Below are 17,505 nucleotides of genomic sequence, written 5' to 3' on the forward strand. Positions count from 1 at the left end.
AGCCAAACAAGGGTTTGTGTTTACACTGCATTGTTGTGCCCGTGTTTAGACACAGAAACGGTAAAAGTCATTAGTTCAAAAGTGGAAGATGTACATTTCATTCATGAAATTTCTTTGCTGCTTATACAATTTTGGTCTCAGGGGGACTGAACCACCAATCAGCTGTGATGTACAGTTTTTATAACACCAAGAGGCCGATGACCCAAAATATGAATTTAAATGTTAAAGTAATACACACCCACACATCATCTTTTATCTTCTGTAGGATTAAAAAGTCAGTAAAATGAGTTATGAAGTTCCTTGGCCCAATAAATCTTTTGAGTTTCATTCGTCATTTTTAATCCCCTGACATCTTCCTGCAAAATATTAAAACAAATAAAATTAAGATGTACCAAGCCACGCTCAATGGGGAAGATGTAAGGCCATGTGAGGTCTTATATTGGGAGGCCTCAACAAAAGTTAGAACAATGACCTCTGTCTGCTGACAGCACTGGGTATTTTAACTGTGTTATCGGCCACAAGGACCGTCCAGCTGCTTGTACATAAAGCAAAGGGTTTATCAAGCTTCTGTGAGGTTAGAACTTCAGAATCTGGATTACCATACCGGCTATCGTCACCTACTTTTGTAACGTCAAGTGATATTTCCAAAAACCTGTCTATATTTGAAACTATTTATCAATTTCTCAAGCAATTATTTTTGCACAAGCTCAAACTTTGTCCCATCATGAACACCATTGCAGGATTCTTTGACGAAATAGAATTTCACAGCTTTGCTTTCAATTTTCTTCACTTGTCAGATTATTTGGCTGAGCCAGAGTTTCTTGATCCTGACTATTGTCTGATTGAGATGGTGCAACACTTGGTATAGGTTGGCTGTCACTCACAAGTTCCACCTTTACCATCGGGGGGTTCAAATATTTATCATGGTGATCTTGAGATGGTGATCGTGAAGGGAGCTGTGGGGAAGATCTGGGTGAATGTCGAGGTGAGTGTCGTGTGAGCTGCAGTTGCTTCTTCTCTTCGAACTCCTTAGCGCTAACCAGGGGGACGTGTATCTTTTCAGTGCGATGGAACAAGTTATAATCCACCCTGTAGCTCTTCCTGCCGACTCTGATCATCTCCTGGAACAGCTGACCCCAGAGGATCTCATTTGGAGTGTAAGAGGTTCGTGTCTGATGCAGAATACCTGTGGAGTCATCTGTGTAGGTAAATGACACAACCAGTTCAAAGTCTGCTCTCTGCAGATCAGCATAAGTCATGGTGTACAGCGGGCTGCCAGGTTCAATCTTGTGATAGATGGTGGTTGGTGTGGCGAGGATGATGTCCTTCTGCTGGATGACCAAGTCTTCATAAGTCACATCAACTCTCCCAGTGGCGTGCATCATACTGCGGACTATCTGGGCGGTAGCTGTCCCCTCCACCAAGTGGTACCTGCGGAAGTCCCCAACTCTCCAGGAAAGATAAATGTAACCATTACGAAGGTTGATGACAGCACGGTTGCTGAAGCCCACCGTCTGCGCCCTCTTTCTGGCCGAGGCCATTTTGGCAACAGCAATTCCAATGACGAACGTATCAATGAAGCAGCTCATGACGTCTTGTATGGTGACGATGATGATGGCATGCATGCAGTTCTCAGACATTCCTCTGAATCCGTAACCAATGGTGGTCTGAGTTTCGAGCGAGAAGAGGAAAGCGGCTGTGAAGCTGCGGACTTCAAACACGCAGGGATCAGTGTTGGGATCCTTGATGTCTCCATTAGCGAGAGCGATGACCCAGAAGAGGATTCCAAAAAAGAGCCAGGACAGAATGTAAGAGAGAGCAAAGATCAGAAACATCACCCTCCATCTGATCTCCACCAAGGTGGTAAAGATGTCGGTCACAAACAGCAGCCTCTCCTCGGGAACATGGCGGAACATGATGTTAGAGCTGCCTTCTTTACGTACGTAGCGGTATTTGTTGGGTCGGGGTCCATTTTCGGTCTTCATGGGGATTTCATCAGTTCGGCTCACAGATGTATACTGTCTGTGATGCATCTTCCAGAGGCTGCAGGGAACATATCAAAGAATGGTTAGGCCTTTATGTGCACCTTTGTTTTATGCAAAAATGCAAAAACAATGACAAAGACAATAACAGATCATTCTTTGATGTTGCAAGGTGGTTAGTACCATGACTAGAAGGTTCCTGGTTTGAACTTCTGCTCGGTTTAATTGGTGAGTCTAAATATCTTTAGGAGTGGATGTGAAAGTGAATGGTTCCCCATGGACTGCCTGAGATCTATCCCACCTTATGTCCAAAGTCAGCTTGGAGAGTCTTTGTAAGGGATAACCAGTTAACAAAACGTATGGAACGATGGATATTCTGATATTGTCATTGAATAACCTCTTAAGTATTTTTTAAAGGAAATATCCAACCATAAACCAACATTTGCATTATGGTTTTAAAATATGAGAACATGTTGCTTTCCCTGCTCTTACCTTACTTTAAACAGTATATTTGAATTTTTTGGCCTGTTGGGCAGATAAAACAGGATATTTGTGCAAATCAACTGTCTTCAGGATGTTTTTCTTTGGATTAATCTTGAAAATAGCAAAAAAATTAAATTAAATGATAATAAAATCATTTGCTTGGGTTTTTTTTAAGCTAAAAAGGCTGGATGTGTCATGGTCCGTGGGAGTACCTGGAGGGGTTTTCCTTCTGTGGCTGCTGAGCCATCCCTTGGGGGCGGAGACTTCAGTGCTTCACCTGAGCCTCATCTGCGAGCAATCAGCGGGAGACCTACTTAACCTGACTCAACTGGCTCCTCCTCGCCAGTTTGTTCTACTCTTCTTGGTGGTAAATGACGTTTACCCTTTGTGGTTTTCCTCGTGTGATTTATCTCTTGGAGTCATTTCTGTCTTCCCTTCATTCAGCGGAGTTCCAACCCTGGCTTCACCTTACTTGGACAGTCTCTGTCTCCCAGCCTGCTCACCCTCCTGCCCTCCGACCTCCACGCTTCAGCTTGAGACCCTCCAGATGCTTTCCACGGACCTATCTCCCCTCCCCTCAGTGATACTAACCCGGACTGGCACAGTAAGGCAAACAATTCTTCAGTTTCTAGCGATCAAGCTCCAGTTTTCTCTTCAGACTATAACTACCTCTCCCTCTGTTACAGAATATTCCCCCGGCTCTCTGACCTTTTCCCCATTCCTGCAACTAGCCTTATTGGGCCTCCCTCGTTACTTTAGGTCACTGTTCCAAATAAATATCACTGTAAAGCACTCCTCGACCGTGTTTGTCTGCGTTTTTGGGTCCACTTAACTGGGCGAACCTTTCGGTTCATGACAGGATGGATAATCGTATCTCCCAGATCTTTAGAATTTACCTCCTAACTAACTTTGAATCAAATCCTGACAAGAGTGTTAAAATCATCAGCTTTCTATAGTTTGCCACTTTGGACAGAGAGCTGTGCAGTTGGATTTATAGTTAAATTGACCCAAAACCTGAGTGAAGGTCATTAAAGTAATGCAGGTCATGACAATTGGAGCCAACAGACAGACAAGCAGACGGACAAGTCTGCAGACTGAACAGCCGCCGTCTGATGTCTGACCTAAATCAGGAGTCCAACAATTGACACGAAAATGCACATTTTTGTTGAGGCTCTAATTAGATTTCTGCACATGCACCTGAAATATCCTCATTTATATTCAGCTCCATATCCATGTTCAAACTGCCTCAGGAGAGAAGCAAAGTGCTAGATAAGAGTCGATCCATTTACTATTACCATTCATAAAGACAAATTGAATTAATTTTGACTCTACTGTTAATTAGCTATTGAGTGTTTTTGGTGTCACGATTAATTTCTGACAAGAAGCAGAGATGTGATATACATAAAGCTGTTTAATTATTTAACATCCTGATTTGGAACATCCCAAAGGGCTTTTCCTGGTACTGTGAGAGTAAAACGCCCACCCTCTTCCATTTTCCACTTTCTCTCTTTCCAGACTCTGATGCTAGAGGAATCAATTAAGAGTGGAGGTCTCCCTCTATTGAAACATCAGTTGGTAATCTCCAAGGTTATGTCATTTGTGTGGTATTTTATAATTTTGTCTTCATTGTAGATTTGTTCTGAAGGTGTATTTTTAGGCAGCAATATGGGAATGTTTACCATGAATGATCCCACTTTTCCTGCTATTTGTGTTAATATGTTTAATCCTAATGGAGCAGTTGCCTGGAGATACAAAACTCACTGCAACAGTGCTTGCTCGAGCTGCCACTTCTTTTAGCTTCTTACTTAGTTTTTGTTTAATAAGCCATTGCTAAGGTGATGGCATTCATGCACCTTCAGGCAGTAGTGGAATAAATCCTTTAAAGGCTCATCTATTACGGTAATCATCATTAGACGATTAAAAGTTCTGAAAATGCATCAAACAGAAGATTTCATGTGAATTGTGCTGCAAAAACTGTTTTATCTTGTTTTATGCCTCAGATTAATGTCTTTTGCACATATTTCCATGCAGAGTTTTGCTGCTGTCCAAAATCAATGGCCCAAGATCCTTTTTTTTTCTGGGTGGAGGTCAAAGTACTGTCAGAGGGCCAATAAAGGAAACACCACTGCATTGAACTGGTCAAAGTTAGCAGGGGAAAAATTAATGTGGAAACTGGAATAGTGTCATGGTGCGATCACGGGCAGAAGAAGGATCAATCACAGCCAAACCACTGAGAGCATCCTCTACGCCCAAAACAAATGGGTTTTGAATCACCGCTATCTGACTGAGTGAACCGGGCTCCAGTCACAGACTCCACTTTCTTCTGGCCACAGTGAACATCCCCACTGCCAGAGCATGGAGCTCGCTCCATGAGGTCATAGAAACAACGTCCTGTTAGCTTCCCATAATCCCTTCCTAAATACCCTGATAATACAAAAGGAGAAAAGTGCAGCTTCCTACTGGAAAGTAACTGACACTGAGTTACTGTTGCATTTGTAGGTTATCAATTTGAAATCTAACTTTTAGTTACCATGTTTTTCAGAACACTAGAAAAGTGAAGGCAGTCATCGAACGTTCATTAAGATGTGCCAAATGATTCATGTATTTGATACTTTTCTTTAGTCGTATAGATTTAAGCTTCCAACAAATACTCAGTTTACATAAAACAAAGTGAAAACCACATTCGTTACTGAACACTGGTCATTTCAGACTTAGGTACAGTAAGTCAGTACCAAGATATGTAAAACAATTTCAATGACTGAATAGCTGGACTGCTAAGATTTCTTTCTTTTCTTTTTTTTTTTTTTTTTTAGATATTCGTAGTGTTCAAATGAATAAATCCTACTTTATTTTGGTAATCGTGCTGCTTTTTTCTTTTAGCAGCTCCAAGTCTGTCAAACTTCTCAGTGATTCTCTGCAAGATCTCAGCATTTTCACGTTTTCACTGAAGAATGTCCACTCTAAGGACTAGTAGCATTCATGGGCTTCAGTACATGAGTCCTGACTTTTGCTCTCGATCTGCATGATACACATTATTAGGTATACACCAAATTAAGTTGCAGGATGCTGCAGTGGTTATCAATTCAATTCAATTTTATTTATATAGCGCCAAATCACAACAAAAGTCGCCTCAAGGCGTTTTATATTGTACAGTAGATAGCACAATATTAAATACAGAGAAAAACCCAACAATCATATCATATGACCCCTATGAGCAAGCACTTTGGCGACAGTGGGAAGGAAAAACTCCCTTTTAACAGGAAGAAACCTCCGACAGAACCAGGCTCAGGGAGGGGCGGCCATCTGCTGCGACCGGTTGGGGTGAAAGAAGGAAAACAGCATAAAGACATGCTGTGGAAGAGAGACAGAGATTAATAACAGATATGATTCGATGCAGAGAGGTCTATTAACACATAGTGAGTGAGAAGGTGACTGGAAAGGGAAAAACTCGATGCATCATGGGAATCCCCGGCAGCCTACATCTATTGCAGCATAACTAAGGGAGGATTCAGGGTCACCTGGTCCAGCCCTAACTATATGCTTTAGCAAAAAGGAAAGTTTTAAGCCTAATCTTGAAAGTAGAGATAGTGTCTGTCTCCCGAATCCAAACTGGAAGCTGGTTCCACAGAAGAGGGGCCTGAAAACTGAAGGCTCTCCCTCCCATTCTACTTTTAAATACCCTAGGGACAACAAGTAAGCCTGCAGTGTGAGAGCGAAGTGCTCTAATAGGGTGATATGGTACTACAAGGTCATTAAGATAAGATGGGGCCTGATTATTTAAGACCTTGTAAGTGAGGAGCAGGATTTTGAATTCAATTCTGGATTTAACAGGAAGCCAATGAAGGGAAGCCAATACAGGAGAAATCTGCTCTCTCTTCCTAGTCCCTGTCAGGACTCTTGCTGCAGCATTTTGGATTAGCTGAAGACTTTTCAGCGAGTTTTTAGGACATCCTGATAATAAAGAATTACAGTAGTCCAGCCTGGAAGTAATGAAGGCATGAACTAGTTTTTCAGCGTCACTCTGAGACAGGATATTTCTAATTTTAGAGATGTTGCACAAATGGAAGAAAGCAGTCTTACATATTTGTTTAATATGTGCCTTGAAGGACATGTCCTGGTCAAAAATGATTCCAAGGTTCCTCACAGGGGGACATTATGTGCAGTAAGTAGCATTATATGATTTGATATATATATATATATATATATATATATATATATATAATTTTTTTTTTTATTCCCCTTTGCATTTAATCATCAGTTATTCTCAACATCAATATCAATAAATCTCTCCTTCCTCTCAGCCCATCCTGTTGAAAGGGAGTTTTTCCTTCCCACTGTCGCAAAACTGTTCTCATGCAATCACCTGATTGTTGCGGTTTTCCCTGTATTATTGTACAATCTTTATCTTACAATAAAAAATGCTTTACAGTGACTGTTGTTCTGATTTGGTGCTGTGTAAATAAAGCTGATTTGAATTTAAAATTTCAGAAAAATTTCAGAAAAAATTAAAATTAAAATGAATGGTAAACATCTTGTTGGCCACATACATGAATTGGGAAAATGCACATTAGATTTAGGTAATGTACATCATCAAGTTTTGCAGCTACTGTTAAAAAATATTTTTTTCTTCTCCTTCAGTCTAGACACCAGGACACGATGAAAACGAATCTAACAACGAATATTAAATGGAGTCATTAAAACTGGTCTTTAAGAGTAACACAAGCAGACAAGTTAAATTAAGATACTTTCATCTTGTTTCATGCGGTCAGCTAATAAACATAATTACTGCATTATTAATTTGACATTTCTTAAGGTGATGTAAGTGTTGTCAGAGTGAATTTGATCATAACAGGAAGTGGAATGTCAGGCTATGAAAAGACCTTTAATCAGGGCCCAATGTGTTTTTAAATGTTTCAAGATACTAAGAAAAAAAAAACCTGTTGCAGTCATGCGATGAATATACTGTACTGTAATCTGAGACTGCTTTGTTTGTCTAGGAAATGATAGACAGTCGTCGGAATATTCTTAGCAACGACTACAGCGGCATTCAGACAGGCCTCGCAGGTCCCTGTGAGATGTTGACTCATGAGGTTGGGCTGTTTTCACCACAACCACTTTGCTTAATTCTGTGTTCTGTGTACAAAACACAGCATCACACAGAACAAGCGCTTTCAACCAAAACACATCCTGACCTTTGGCATGACGTTTCCACTGCACTCAGAGTTGTGATACTTTATATTCCTGAGGTTTATGTCATTATCTTTTGCAAACATTTTTGATAGCATCCTTTTGTGTTCTAAATTTAACCTAAATGTCTAGGAATCAAAGGATGAACTCTGGAAACAACTTGGGCAATTGGCTTGTTTCCTCTCTTGCTCGGGGCACTTACAACTCCATTACATGCTCACTTACTGCAAATGACACTGTGCCACCCATTTGCGGTTCACTGAAACAGAACCTTGTATACGGGTGGCTAGCTCAACTCTACCCCGGAGCTTTCTGCCACCTCTAATGACCTTCAAAGCCTCCAATCTTTTGGGAATATTTCCAGCTCCCTTTAGACTTACATTCAGTTGTCATTGAGCCTTGCTGCAGGAGGTTTAGTGCCTGAAGTTTTTAACTGCACAATAAAGGATGCTGGTCATTTTTAAGCAGCCCACTCCTGAAGGTTAATGGTTTATTCACGCTTCAAATACCACATGAACGAAACACGTGTTTGGATTTGTGTTTGCTTCATCAGAAATAGTTATTCATATTTCAGTATATTTCTACTATTTTTAGTACGTTTCTACCATCCTATTACAGTGTCATTGTTCAGGACTTATTTTTTTTTTAATTGTAGACCTGGGTAATTTAATTTAAATGTGTTGTGTGACTTTTAAATTTTGCTACAACTGCACGATCTTTCTCCATAACCGGCATGACCTTTGCAGTCTGCATTCTTGCTTGTTTGAATGTTCAATAGACACATATTTATAAAACAGTCAGTGCTGCTGTGATGAGCCGTGCCAACTCTTACATTCACCTCATCTCTTTACTTTTGAAATTAATTTCCTGCATTGCTTAAAACACATGTGATGTTTAAAGTAACCCTCCAGGCAAAATCAGATTTCATTGTGAAACATGAGTACAAGCATTACTTATCACCTTGACCACATCTCGTCATGTACTTTGTTTTTTTTAAACAGCCAGGCGTCGTGTTCCTGCTCCTAGTACTGAAGCTCAGATTACCAATTGTTCTGCGTACTTCTTGCCGTAGAAGTTATTCATCTCATTATAAGAGCCTCAGGCAACCAATAGGTAACCAGTGCTTATATAGTATACAGTAGGAAATTAGCTAAATGGGCAAAGAGGTTTTACCATTTTTATCTAGTAGATTAAAATTATTTCTTTTATTCTTTGAAGTCTCTAAATCCATATTTAATGTCAGTTCCATCAGGCCTGCAGATCAGTCTGACACTCTGGCACTGAAATTTCTGATTAGCAAAACAGTAAAAATATAAAGACTTGACAGATCATTTCTTACCTTTCTGTAAAGTTAAATGCTGATCCGAGTGCAGGACTGTCTGTACCTGGGTTGAGAGGTTCTCCGAGCAGCCACCTGCTGGAATGAACCAGCCCACTCGCCACTGTAAAAAACAAAGATTAACACCTCCCTTTAGCCTCTTGTGATGTCACACAGGCAGGTGAGCATTTGTAATTTTGAAGGTGTGTCTATGCAGGGTAAGGAGGGCAGGAGTGCGTACATGTAGATACGGCTTGGGTTTCGCACATGTTTCTGTTTTGCATGTCCAGATCAGTTAATACAACGCATACAGCTGAGTGCAAAAGTCTTGAGCCACACCTTATTCCTTTTGTTCCATTCTGTCGAGATGATCCCACACTGCTTTAATAACACTAAAGTCCAAGCTCTGGAGATTGTTTCAGTTATTGGCATATTAAAAGAATAAGTCTCTGATAATCAGATGCTTTCCAGATGATATTGCATGGTGGATCGCAATATCACAGTACTTTTCTGCTCATTGTTCCGTTAGTTTTTGACGACGTCTCCAACACCACTGACTGAAATGCAGCCCAAACCATGACAGAGCCTCCACTGTGTTTCACAAATGGCTGTTGGACCTTTCTCCTCCATACATGTTGATGGTGACTTGAAACAGAAATTAAAAATGTGGATTCATCGCTCCATCAGACTTGTTGAATCAGTTTAGAGAGCATTTCTGACGAGGCTTTAGTGAACATTAGATGGATCAATTTAAGGGTCAGATATTCAGGTCTCTCAGGTTTTTGAAGAACCTGATTTTTAGGTATTGTTCATCTGCTGTAGATGGTACTTTCTACATAACTAAACATTAACATTTTATATCTGTCTAAAGACAATATTTTTTAGTTTCACACATTCTAAGACAATTTAGAAAAATTTGTAAAAAATAAAAATAAAAAATACAGGTAAGATTAGTGCTTGAGTAACCTTGATATGCATCTGCAAGTTGCTTTGCAACCCAAGTGCACTCTGTGTCTGACTTAAAGTCATATCTGTTCTCATTGATGCCTGCTCCGTTCTGGAGGTTTTGTTGCTCTGGGCCACTGGAAAGTCAGACTATAGCCGTGCTGTTACATACATCATAAATAAATGCAACACATCAGTGTTCTTTTGACTATATGTAAATACATTTCTGTTATGCATCCTGAAATGATTTTGGTTACAAATTTCATCAGACTGATTCACCAAGCGTGAACGGAGAAAATGCAGAACAGTAAAAATGTAGGCGCTAACCCATAACCAATGTGTTATGGGATTAGCTGTGAATTGTAGGACTTGAACAGGAGGCTCAAAAAACTGTGCATAATAACAAGGCCGGAGCGGTCACACTGAGAATGTTACAGGTAAGAGTGTGAAGGCGCACATGCATGAACATCTGCTGGTAATAACACCAGCAGAAACGGTAATAATTCTAAAAATGTTGCAACAGCCAGCAGAATGTTAACTTAAATGTTTCCAAGGACGAGCTTTATTGGAGGCTTGGTTGCAGAGTTCGCATGTCACTTTCTTCACGTCATCTTTACAATCTCAAAAAGCTCTCAGGCTTTTGATTTCACCGCTCGTCATAAATTTATGTCGTTATTATGCTTCAGGTGGAGTCTCTGTCTGAGTGAGGGCGTGGGACCTCTACCTGTGAGGTTTGATGTTTCCTCACAACTTTCCTTAGTTGACGAGGAATCGGTTTATTTGGTGTCAGCCTGTGAATCAGTCCTTCTCTTCGGCCTTTGGCTGTGCACGAAAAAGAAAACAACGTTTAGCTCATCTGCCTGCATTCACAACAACGAGTTAACAACTGGTGAACTCAGTGCTTCTTGTGCCTCTCTTTTTGAAAGGTCTAGTGTAAATTCCTTTATTCCCAGCGCTCAACTCAAACATCTAATCTCTTACTTAATAACTGCTCTGCTATTTCAGTCTTTGTCCAGGACCTAAAGCCTGACTCAGGTTTCAAACAGGGAATTCTTTTGCCTGTAAGCCTGTGTGTGGTGGTGGAGAAAACATTCATAAATCTTACTTTGATAGTACATGCAATCCTTCTCATATAGCTACAAACAAATCTGGGACTATGGAAATTAGAGCCTGCTGTTAGGTCAATAACCCCCTTAAGTGTTTATAGTATGAATAGTGGCAAGTAGATACCACAAATGGCTGAAAGACTGACTTGTGCCTTTAAGTATACCTGTCATTACAGCTAGCCTCGTGTTCTGTGCAGACGGTGGATGCTCATATTAAATGTTTTAAATAGTGAGGTCAGCGCATGGGTACGTAATCCCTATGAGCCAAAAGCTCAGGCTTCACACTGCTCCAAACAAAAGGTGGACGTAGCCAAAGCGTTACTACTCACTGGTTTCTGGACTTCATTTTGAAGCTTTGCTGGTGCCATGTTGTTTTCATTTGGAGTCACAAGTGACCATATTTGGACAAGAGAGTGGGGTGCCATGTTACGAACTAACTGCCCAGCTAGATGCATCTATTAAAGTCACACGTCATGCACGGACACAGATACCTGCTCATTAGTCTTAAGAAACAGATTGGAAAAATAGAAGAAGTGGAAACTTTCTGTACTGCACAGCAGGTCATATTATTTGTCAAACACCAACAGTACAAACACAATCATGAGGTCCAGTTCTGGGAATTGGTGGAAGTGAGGCCTACCTGAGAGCCATCAGCTACCTTATGTTAGCACACCTGTCACCACACCCCTAACTTTAAGTCAGTGCCCAAACAGCTGAGCTCCAACATTCATCCATCACACAGCCGAATAGTTTTTTCTACTCTTGGTTCTGTATGATGTCAGTGAGGGCAGATATTTACCTGCTAATAAGATATATGAGGATTACTTTGAATTGTGAATCATGCAAAGCTGCTCTAGTATTGAAAAATTAAAAATAGGGAGCTGGAAATAAGCTCTAAGAATGAAGTACTCTTCGTGTAGTTAAAAAATTTGTTAAAAGATGTTATAGCAGCCTTTAGTCTCAGTGTAGGGGTAACTCACTGATTTTCTTATTTTTTAACCATTCAGAAAAAGATCAAATCTCTTTTATCAGATCTCTCTCACTCTGACGCACAAACGCTTCGTCAGCCGACCCATCTGTGAATACTCCTTCATTTCTGCGTCGACTGAAACAAAACACGGTGATGCATGTGAGGAAAGCTTGTTGTTGGCTTCCCCCTGCAGAGACAAGATTTATCAACAGTTTCTTTTGTGTGTTTTTCAAACGGCGTGATAAAACAAATCTTTTAAAAATATTTTAACCCAGAAAACTGAGTTTTACCCTGTAAAAGAATGATCCTTTCCTTACTGTACCAAAACAACAGTAAAAAGTGAATGAAAGAAAATCTCCACACAAAAAGCCGGTTAGTTTGTGCCACGTCTTCTGCATCCTGTGGAAGAGGAACATGTGCTTGTATCGGTTGTTTATGATGGTAGAAAACATCATTTTGCTGGACTTTGTGGTTCATTTGGTTGTGAACTTAACCCTCCACTGTTTTGCTGGGACAGCACTATATGTTCACTGGCTTTTGCTGCAGGAAAACACATTAATGCCAGTTATTTGACACCTTAGCAAAATCTGCAGACTCAGAAGGCAAAGTACATGAAATGACTCAGTGCTTTTATTTTTCTAGTTGGGGCACAGTGGGGGGTCCTCACATTAAATTCCTCTGGGTGTCTAAGAGTATGTCTGCAAAAGAACGCCAGTTTTTCTGTTTATGAACCTGACTGCATTTTTTGAAAGTGAACACATTTTAGTGTGTGTGTGTTCCCTTGTGTCTGCGTGCATGCTAATGTTACGTGTGCATGAAGTTGATGGGTTAACAGGGGTCTCAGCAAAACGCAGACCCATAACAAATCACCTCATTTCCAGGAAAAAGAAATAATTTGTTCCCAATAAAAATGATCCACAAAAATACATGAGAACAGTGTGCGCGGGGCTCTGATCAAACGTCCGCTTGCAAAGCCAAGGCACAAAATTAAAGAGGCCAGAAAGATTTCAGGGTGTGAAATGCAGACACTGGCTGCTTTCTGAGCAGAGGTGCTTCCAAAGAAGTTCTAGAAAAAAGGAAGATATTTTCAAATGATAAAAGATCAGCCAGAATCTTTTCCTGTAGCAGCTTTAAACAGACAGACGGACAGACTGCATCAGAGAAAAGGTGAAAAGGGGTAGACATCGTTTTCTGTATAATTAAATGTTTATTTTAAGTGAGGCTTCAGTTTAATGCTGATTTATTTATCTTGATCTTGAAATTCCCATTTAGACTAAAATATGTGCTTCTGAAACGTGCCGACTAGCAGAATCTACATTTATTATGTGATATGCATTTAAACTTTCTCCTCATTTTTTGGACTTTTTTTTCCTTTTATGGGATGTGCCTCTGGGTGTCCACTCAGTAAGTCCTGATGGTAAATCTGGCCGTGGCCCAATCCCACATTTGTTTCCTCTGTGTGCATGTCTGTGTTTGCGTGTGTGTATCTCTTGAGCATCTGTGCAGCGTGTGTGTGTGTGTGTGTGTGTGAAAGATTGCATGCATGTAGTGTGTATACCGGCATTTGTGAGGCTGTGTAGTTGGCATGAAATGATTCAGAGTGTATCTTCTTCTAAAAGGCAGAATAAGCAAACAAACAGCATTGCAGTAGGAAGCTGTTTAACAGCTGCTGAGGTTTGGTTCACTGCAGTTCAGTGATAATGACTGTTAGAGCAGGAGCCGCTGCGCTGGACATCCTGCTCCGATTTCACCTTGATTACACGTGCTTGTCGTTCATGTTCGCTACATGACTCCAGCGGAGAACGCAATCTCTCTCCTTTTCTCAGGTAGAGAATTTATTCAACTTGTACAGAAGCGCAGACCATAAATAAACATTGGCAAAATCAAGTATTTAACTCTTTAAAGCAATATGAAAACCTGAAAAATCTCAAAAGTTTTTTCAGTAATAGTCCATGCTCAAAGGCTTATGATGAGCCACCACCCACCACCATGGATTTATCACAGAACTGGAAACAAGATTTTTAAAAACTGACTCATTCATCTGGGGGAAAGCTGCTTAGTGACACATAAAAGCACCAGAGAAAGTTTTCCAAGCCTCCACCACGGGGTACCCGAGCGTGCCCACATTAAAGATGCAACCGATGATCAGGTGAACCAAACCGAACTGAAGCCATTAGCATTCTGCACCTTAAGACTGACTACACAGCTGGTCAACACGAGCGGTGAAGGAGAACATCAGAAAAAGTTTTCACATTTTTCCAGAGGAAATGCATCTGGAACGGCTGAGGATGGTATTCCCTCCTTTATTGGCAGCTGGGGCTTTGGATAAGCTGGTGGCGTTGGCTCAAGTTGGAAAAAAGACTTAAAACTTCCTGCTGACGCTTTAACCAGTAGACATCGAACAGCTTTTTATTTAATTTTCCTAATTATTAATTTTTTAAAATAGTCAAAATCTTCATGAATCCATGAATTCAAGTTTTTGGTTTGTCTTTTTGTTTTCTCTTGTTGCTCTTTCAGTGACCATTGCTTTGCTATGTGATTTTATAATTGTTTGCAGATTAAGGAATTACTCAGTTTTCCTTGGTAACGGAGCAAAAATGAAATGAACACCAGACAGCTTAAGGAGTTCCTCCACTACAACATTAATTCTCTAAGCTGAATGAATGTAATATTTATAAGGTATATAAACAAGATTTTACTGATGCAGTTCCTCACACGTTAATCATTTAGAAAAAAATGTGTGTGAAGTTTTTTCAGCTTCTAAAGTCAGGCGTGCAAAGGAAACGTTGGTGAGTCACTCCAGCATCACTTTAAGCTGCAGTCAGTTTTGCTTGAAGACAAACGTCGATTAAGACACGCTGCTTTGCTTAGCCTTGCTCTGAGGGCAGCTCTGAAGCAGTTGCTGTGTTCGTGTGTGACCAGGCCTTCTTTGGATTACAGAAGATTTATGTTAGGCCTTATTACTCGACTGTATAGAAAACAGCTGAAATTTCAAAATGCTTTTGCACTTAGATAGTTACACACAGACACACGCTCATATACCGACCAAAGAAAAAGAAAGAAAAAAAAAGCGCTAAATCGTCAGGAGGGAATTTTGGGCTGAGTACACTGGCCGGGGATCCGTGAGGTTCCAGTAATTTCACTGTGTCTCCTGTTTCATTCAGAAGCAACTGTTATGTGCTGCATGTGTGAGTTTCATAAGCATTCTTATGTCATGGCTCATGAGGCTGTGATGTGACGCTAATCTAGCCCAGCACCACCAGGGGAAACAGCTACTTTATACTGGCTCTCAACCACGGCGGACCATTTGGCGAACTTTGTAGGTTTCCATCTTCACTATTTATTCTTCTCTCACTGTTGTTCAGCTCTTTCTCGTCTCTTTCTTTTTAATATTTGTCTTAACTATATTAAACAAACGAAGAAATCATTTTGTTGTTATCACAGCCAGTTGTGACCCCATTTGGGACTTTGTTACACCCAAATGCAAGCGGGCCTAATCTGTACTGAAAGCAGGGCCCTGATTTGAACACTTTGTACACCTGTATCAGGGCTGACTTTCAGAGTTATTTCAATCACAAAAGAAAACTGCCAGCTCTTATCCAAGAAGCTGATGAGCCATAGATTTACAGTAGCCTCAATCAAAATGTTAGTTTGTTCAAAGTTAGCTACACTTAACCTCCCCAGTGATTAAAAATGCATCACAAATACACAACAAGCGTGAACCAAAGACAGCATGACTGCAGTAATAATGCTGTCCACAGTGCAATGGGCCACCTGTACCTGAACATCAATCGTTCCTCAGCATCTTTACCTTCTGACGAGCCACTGTGTGGTGGGGTTTTTTCTGTTTTATTAACCAGCACAGAACCTAATTTTTAAATCACAGCACGTCACTTTAAAAGCAATCATTATTGAGGTATTATTGTCATTTTAGCATGCTTTCTTTTATTTCCTGGACTGGGATTTTTAGCCCTGTGACATTTAGCTCTATTGTGTCGTGCAGTGGTTTATACATATGCCTTACAAGTAAAAGATCCTTGATTTGGTTCAAGGTTGAGATATAACTCCCTTTGGGGAAGTGTCAGGAAGGGAATCTGGTGTGAAACATCTGCCTTATCAGTCAGTGGTTGCTTGCTGCCCATCTAATGTATAAATACAAATTGTTTGTAATATGTTGGCAATCTGAGGTAGTCTTAGCACAACACATCAGCGATGCGTCTCTTTGCAATAGGGACTTGACTCTTGACTCAACTTAACTCATCTGGTTGTATTCCTGAATAAAAGTATTATTGCCAAAAGCCTATGTTGCTTTGCAGTTGGATTTCCATCCTGAAGCAACTATGTCACTATTTGTGGAGGAATTTTTTAATTTCTTTTTCAAATCTCTAAATTTTTCCTTCTGGACTTCTAGGCGTGAACTTCTGTTTGCGTATGTATATGACAACAGACAAGTTAATTGTCACAGTTAATTGCAATGTTATCACAAGTTGCATGTAATCGCCAACTTGACCCCATTCACTCACAGACTGATAACAGACCGATTCCATTTCATTGCCATTTTATGGTTATTTTGATGCATCAAAGTCGCTTTGAAGACAGGAGGTGATAGCCTCTAGTTAACCATTAGTTTACTTACTACTATTAAAAGCTCCGTTTAGCACTCGTATATACTATATTCAACTGTCTGCTGACCCTGTCTCTTTCAGCAGCTCTTTAAAATCCAACAATTCTGTTTAAAACGTAAAAGCTTCAGTAGGCTTCAGGTATCAACTGACAACTTAAGACTTACTGACTGTGCCATTTGCCCTCCAGCTTTGTGGACATGAAGCACTTCATGTATAAAGGCTAATTTACACCATTGAGCTATGATCTCAAACACTAACATAGATGGGACTTTGTCTGTGTAGCTGGATTCAAGAATTACGTGCTTAAAGTTACATTTTAAAAACATGTTTAGCGTCATCTTGTGCCAGTACAGATTGTGGCATCATCAGGTTGATTGGCTGGTTGCGGTCAATAGACTTACATTAGTTTATGTTAGTGAACTAATAACATAACCAATAACTCAGGGAGAACAAGGTGACTTAAACTAAAAATACGTTTAAGGGGGACTTTTTTTTCTCCTGGCTGTAACAATGAGTTTTATGTTAAAACCGAGGATATACTGTCCACTTTTTTAGGGGGCAGACTTTGTCATACGTTATAAAAAGAAATGTGTTTCAGAAATTTCTTTCTGTTGACATTTAAATGAGAAAAAATTTCGAATTTCTTTGGCAAAACTGTTGTGTTGCTGTTGATGTTAGGGGAGAAACCCAACCTCCTAGAGCTAACGTGGACAAACACGGGGATAACATACAAGTTCAACACATACAGGAAGAGCCCTCTAGCTATATGGCAAAAGTGCCAAGAACTGTTTGCCTGCATGCAGCCAAAGCGAAGGCAGTCATGACTGGTCAACATTTCTTTGACCACAAATAACCTGGCAACTGCACACCACAAAAGTGCTGGACCCAA

General features: G+C 40.3%; 1 protein-coding gene across 1 annotated transcript; it reads right to left on the reverse strand.

Annotated features, from left to right (window-relative positions):
* Nucleotides 1–776: 776 nt before the first annotated feature.
* On the reverse strand, nucleotides 777–7,666 carry kcnj16a (potassium inwardly rectifying channel subfamily J member 16a). Its single transcript, XM_063482281.1, has 2 exons — nucleotides 7,658–7,666; nucleotides 777–2,018 (listed from the first exon to the last, which is right to left on the reverse strand). Exons 1-2 carry the CDS (start codon nucleotides 7,664–7,666, stop codon nucleotides 777–779), a joined length of 1,251 nt encoding a protein of 416 aa, XP_063338351.1.
* Nucleotides 7,667–17,505: the final 9,839 nt, after the last annotated feature.

This window comes from Pelmatolapia mariae, linkage group LG8 (genome assembly GCF_036321145.2).
Source record: "Pelmatolapia mariae isolate MD_Pm_ZW linkage group LG8, Pm_UMD_F_2, whole genome shotgun sequence".
NCBI lineage: Eukaryota > Metazoa > Chordata > Actinopteri > Cichliformes > Cichlidae > Pelmatolapia > Pelmatolapia mariae.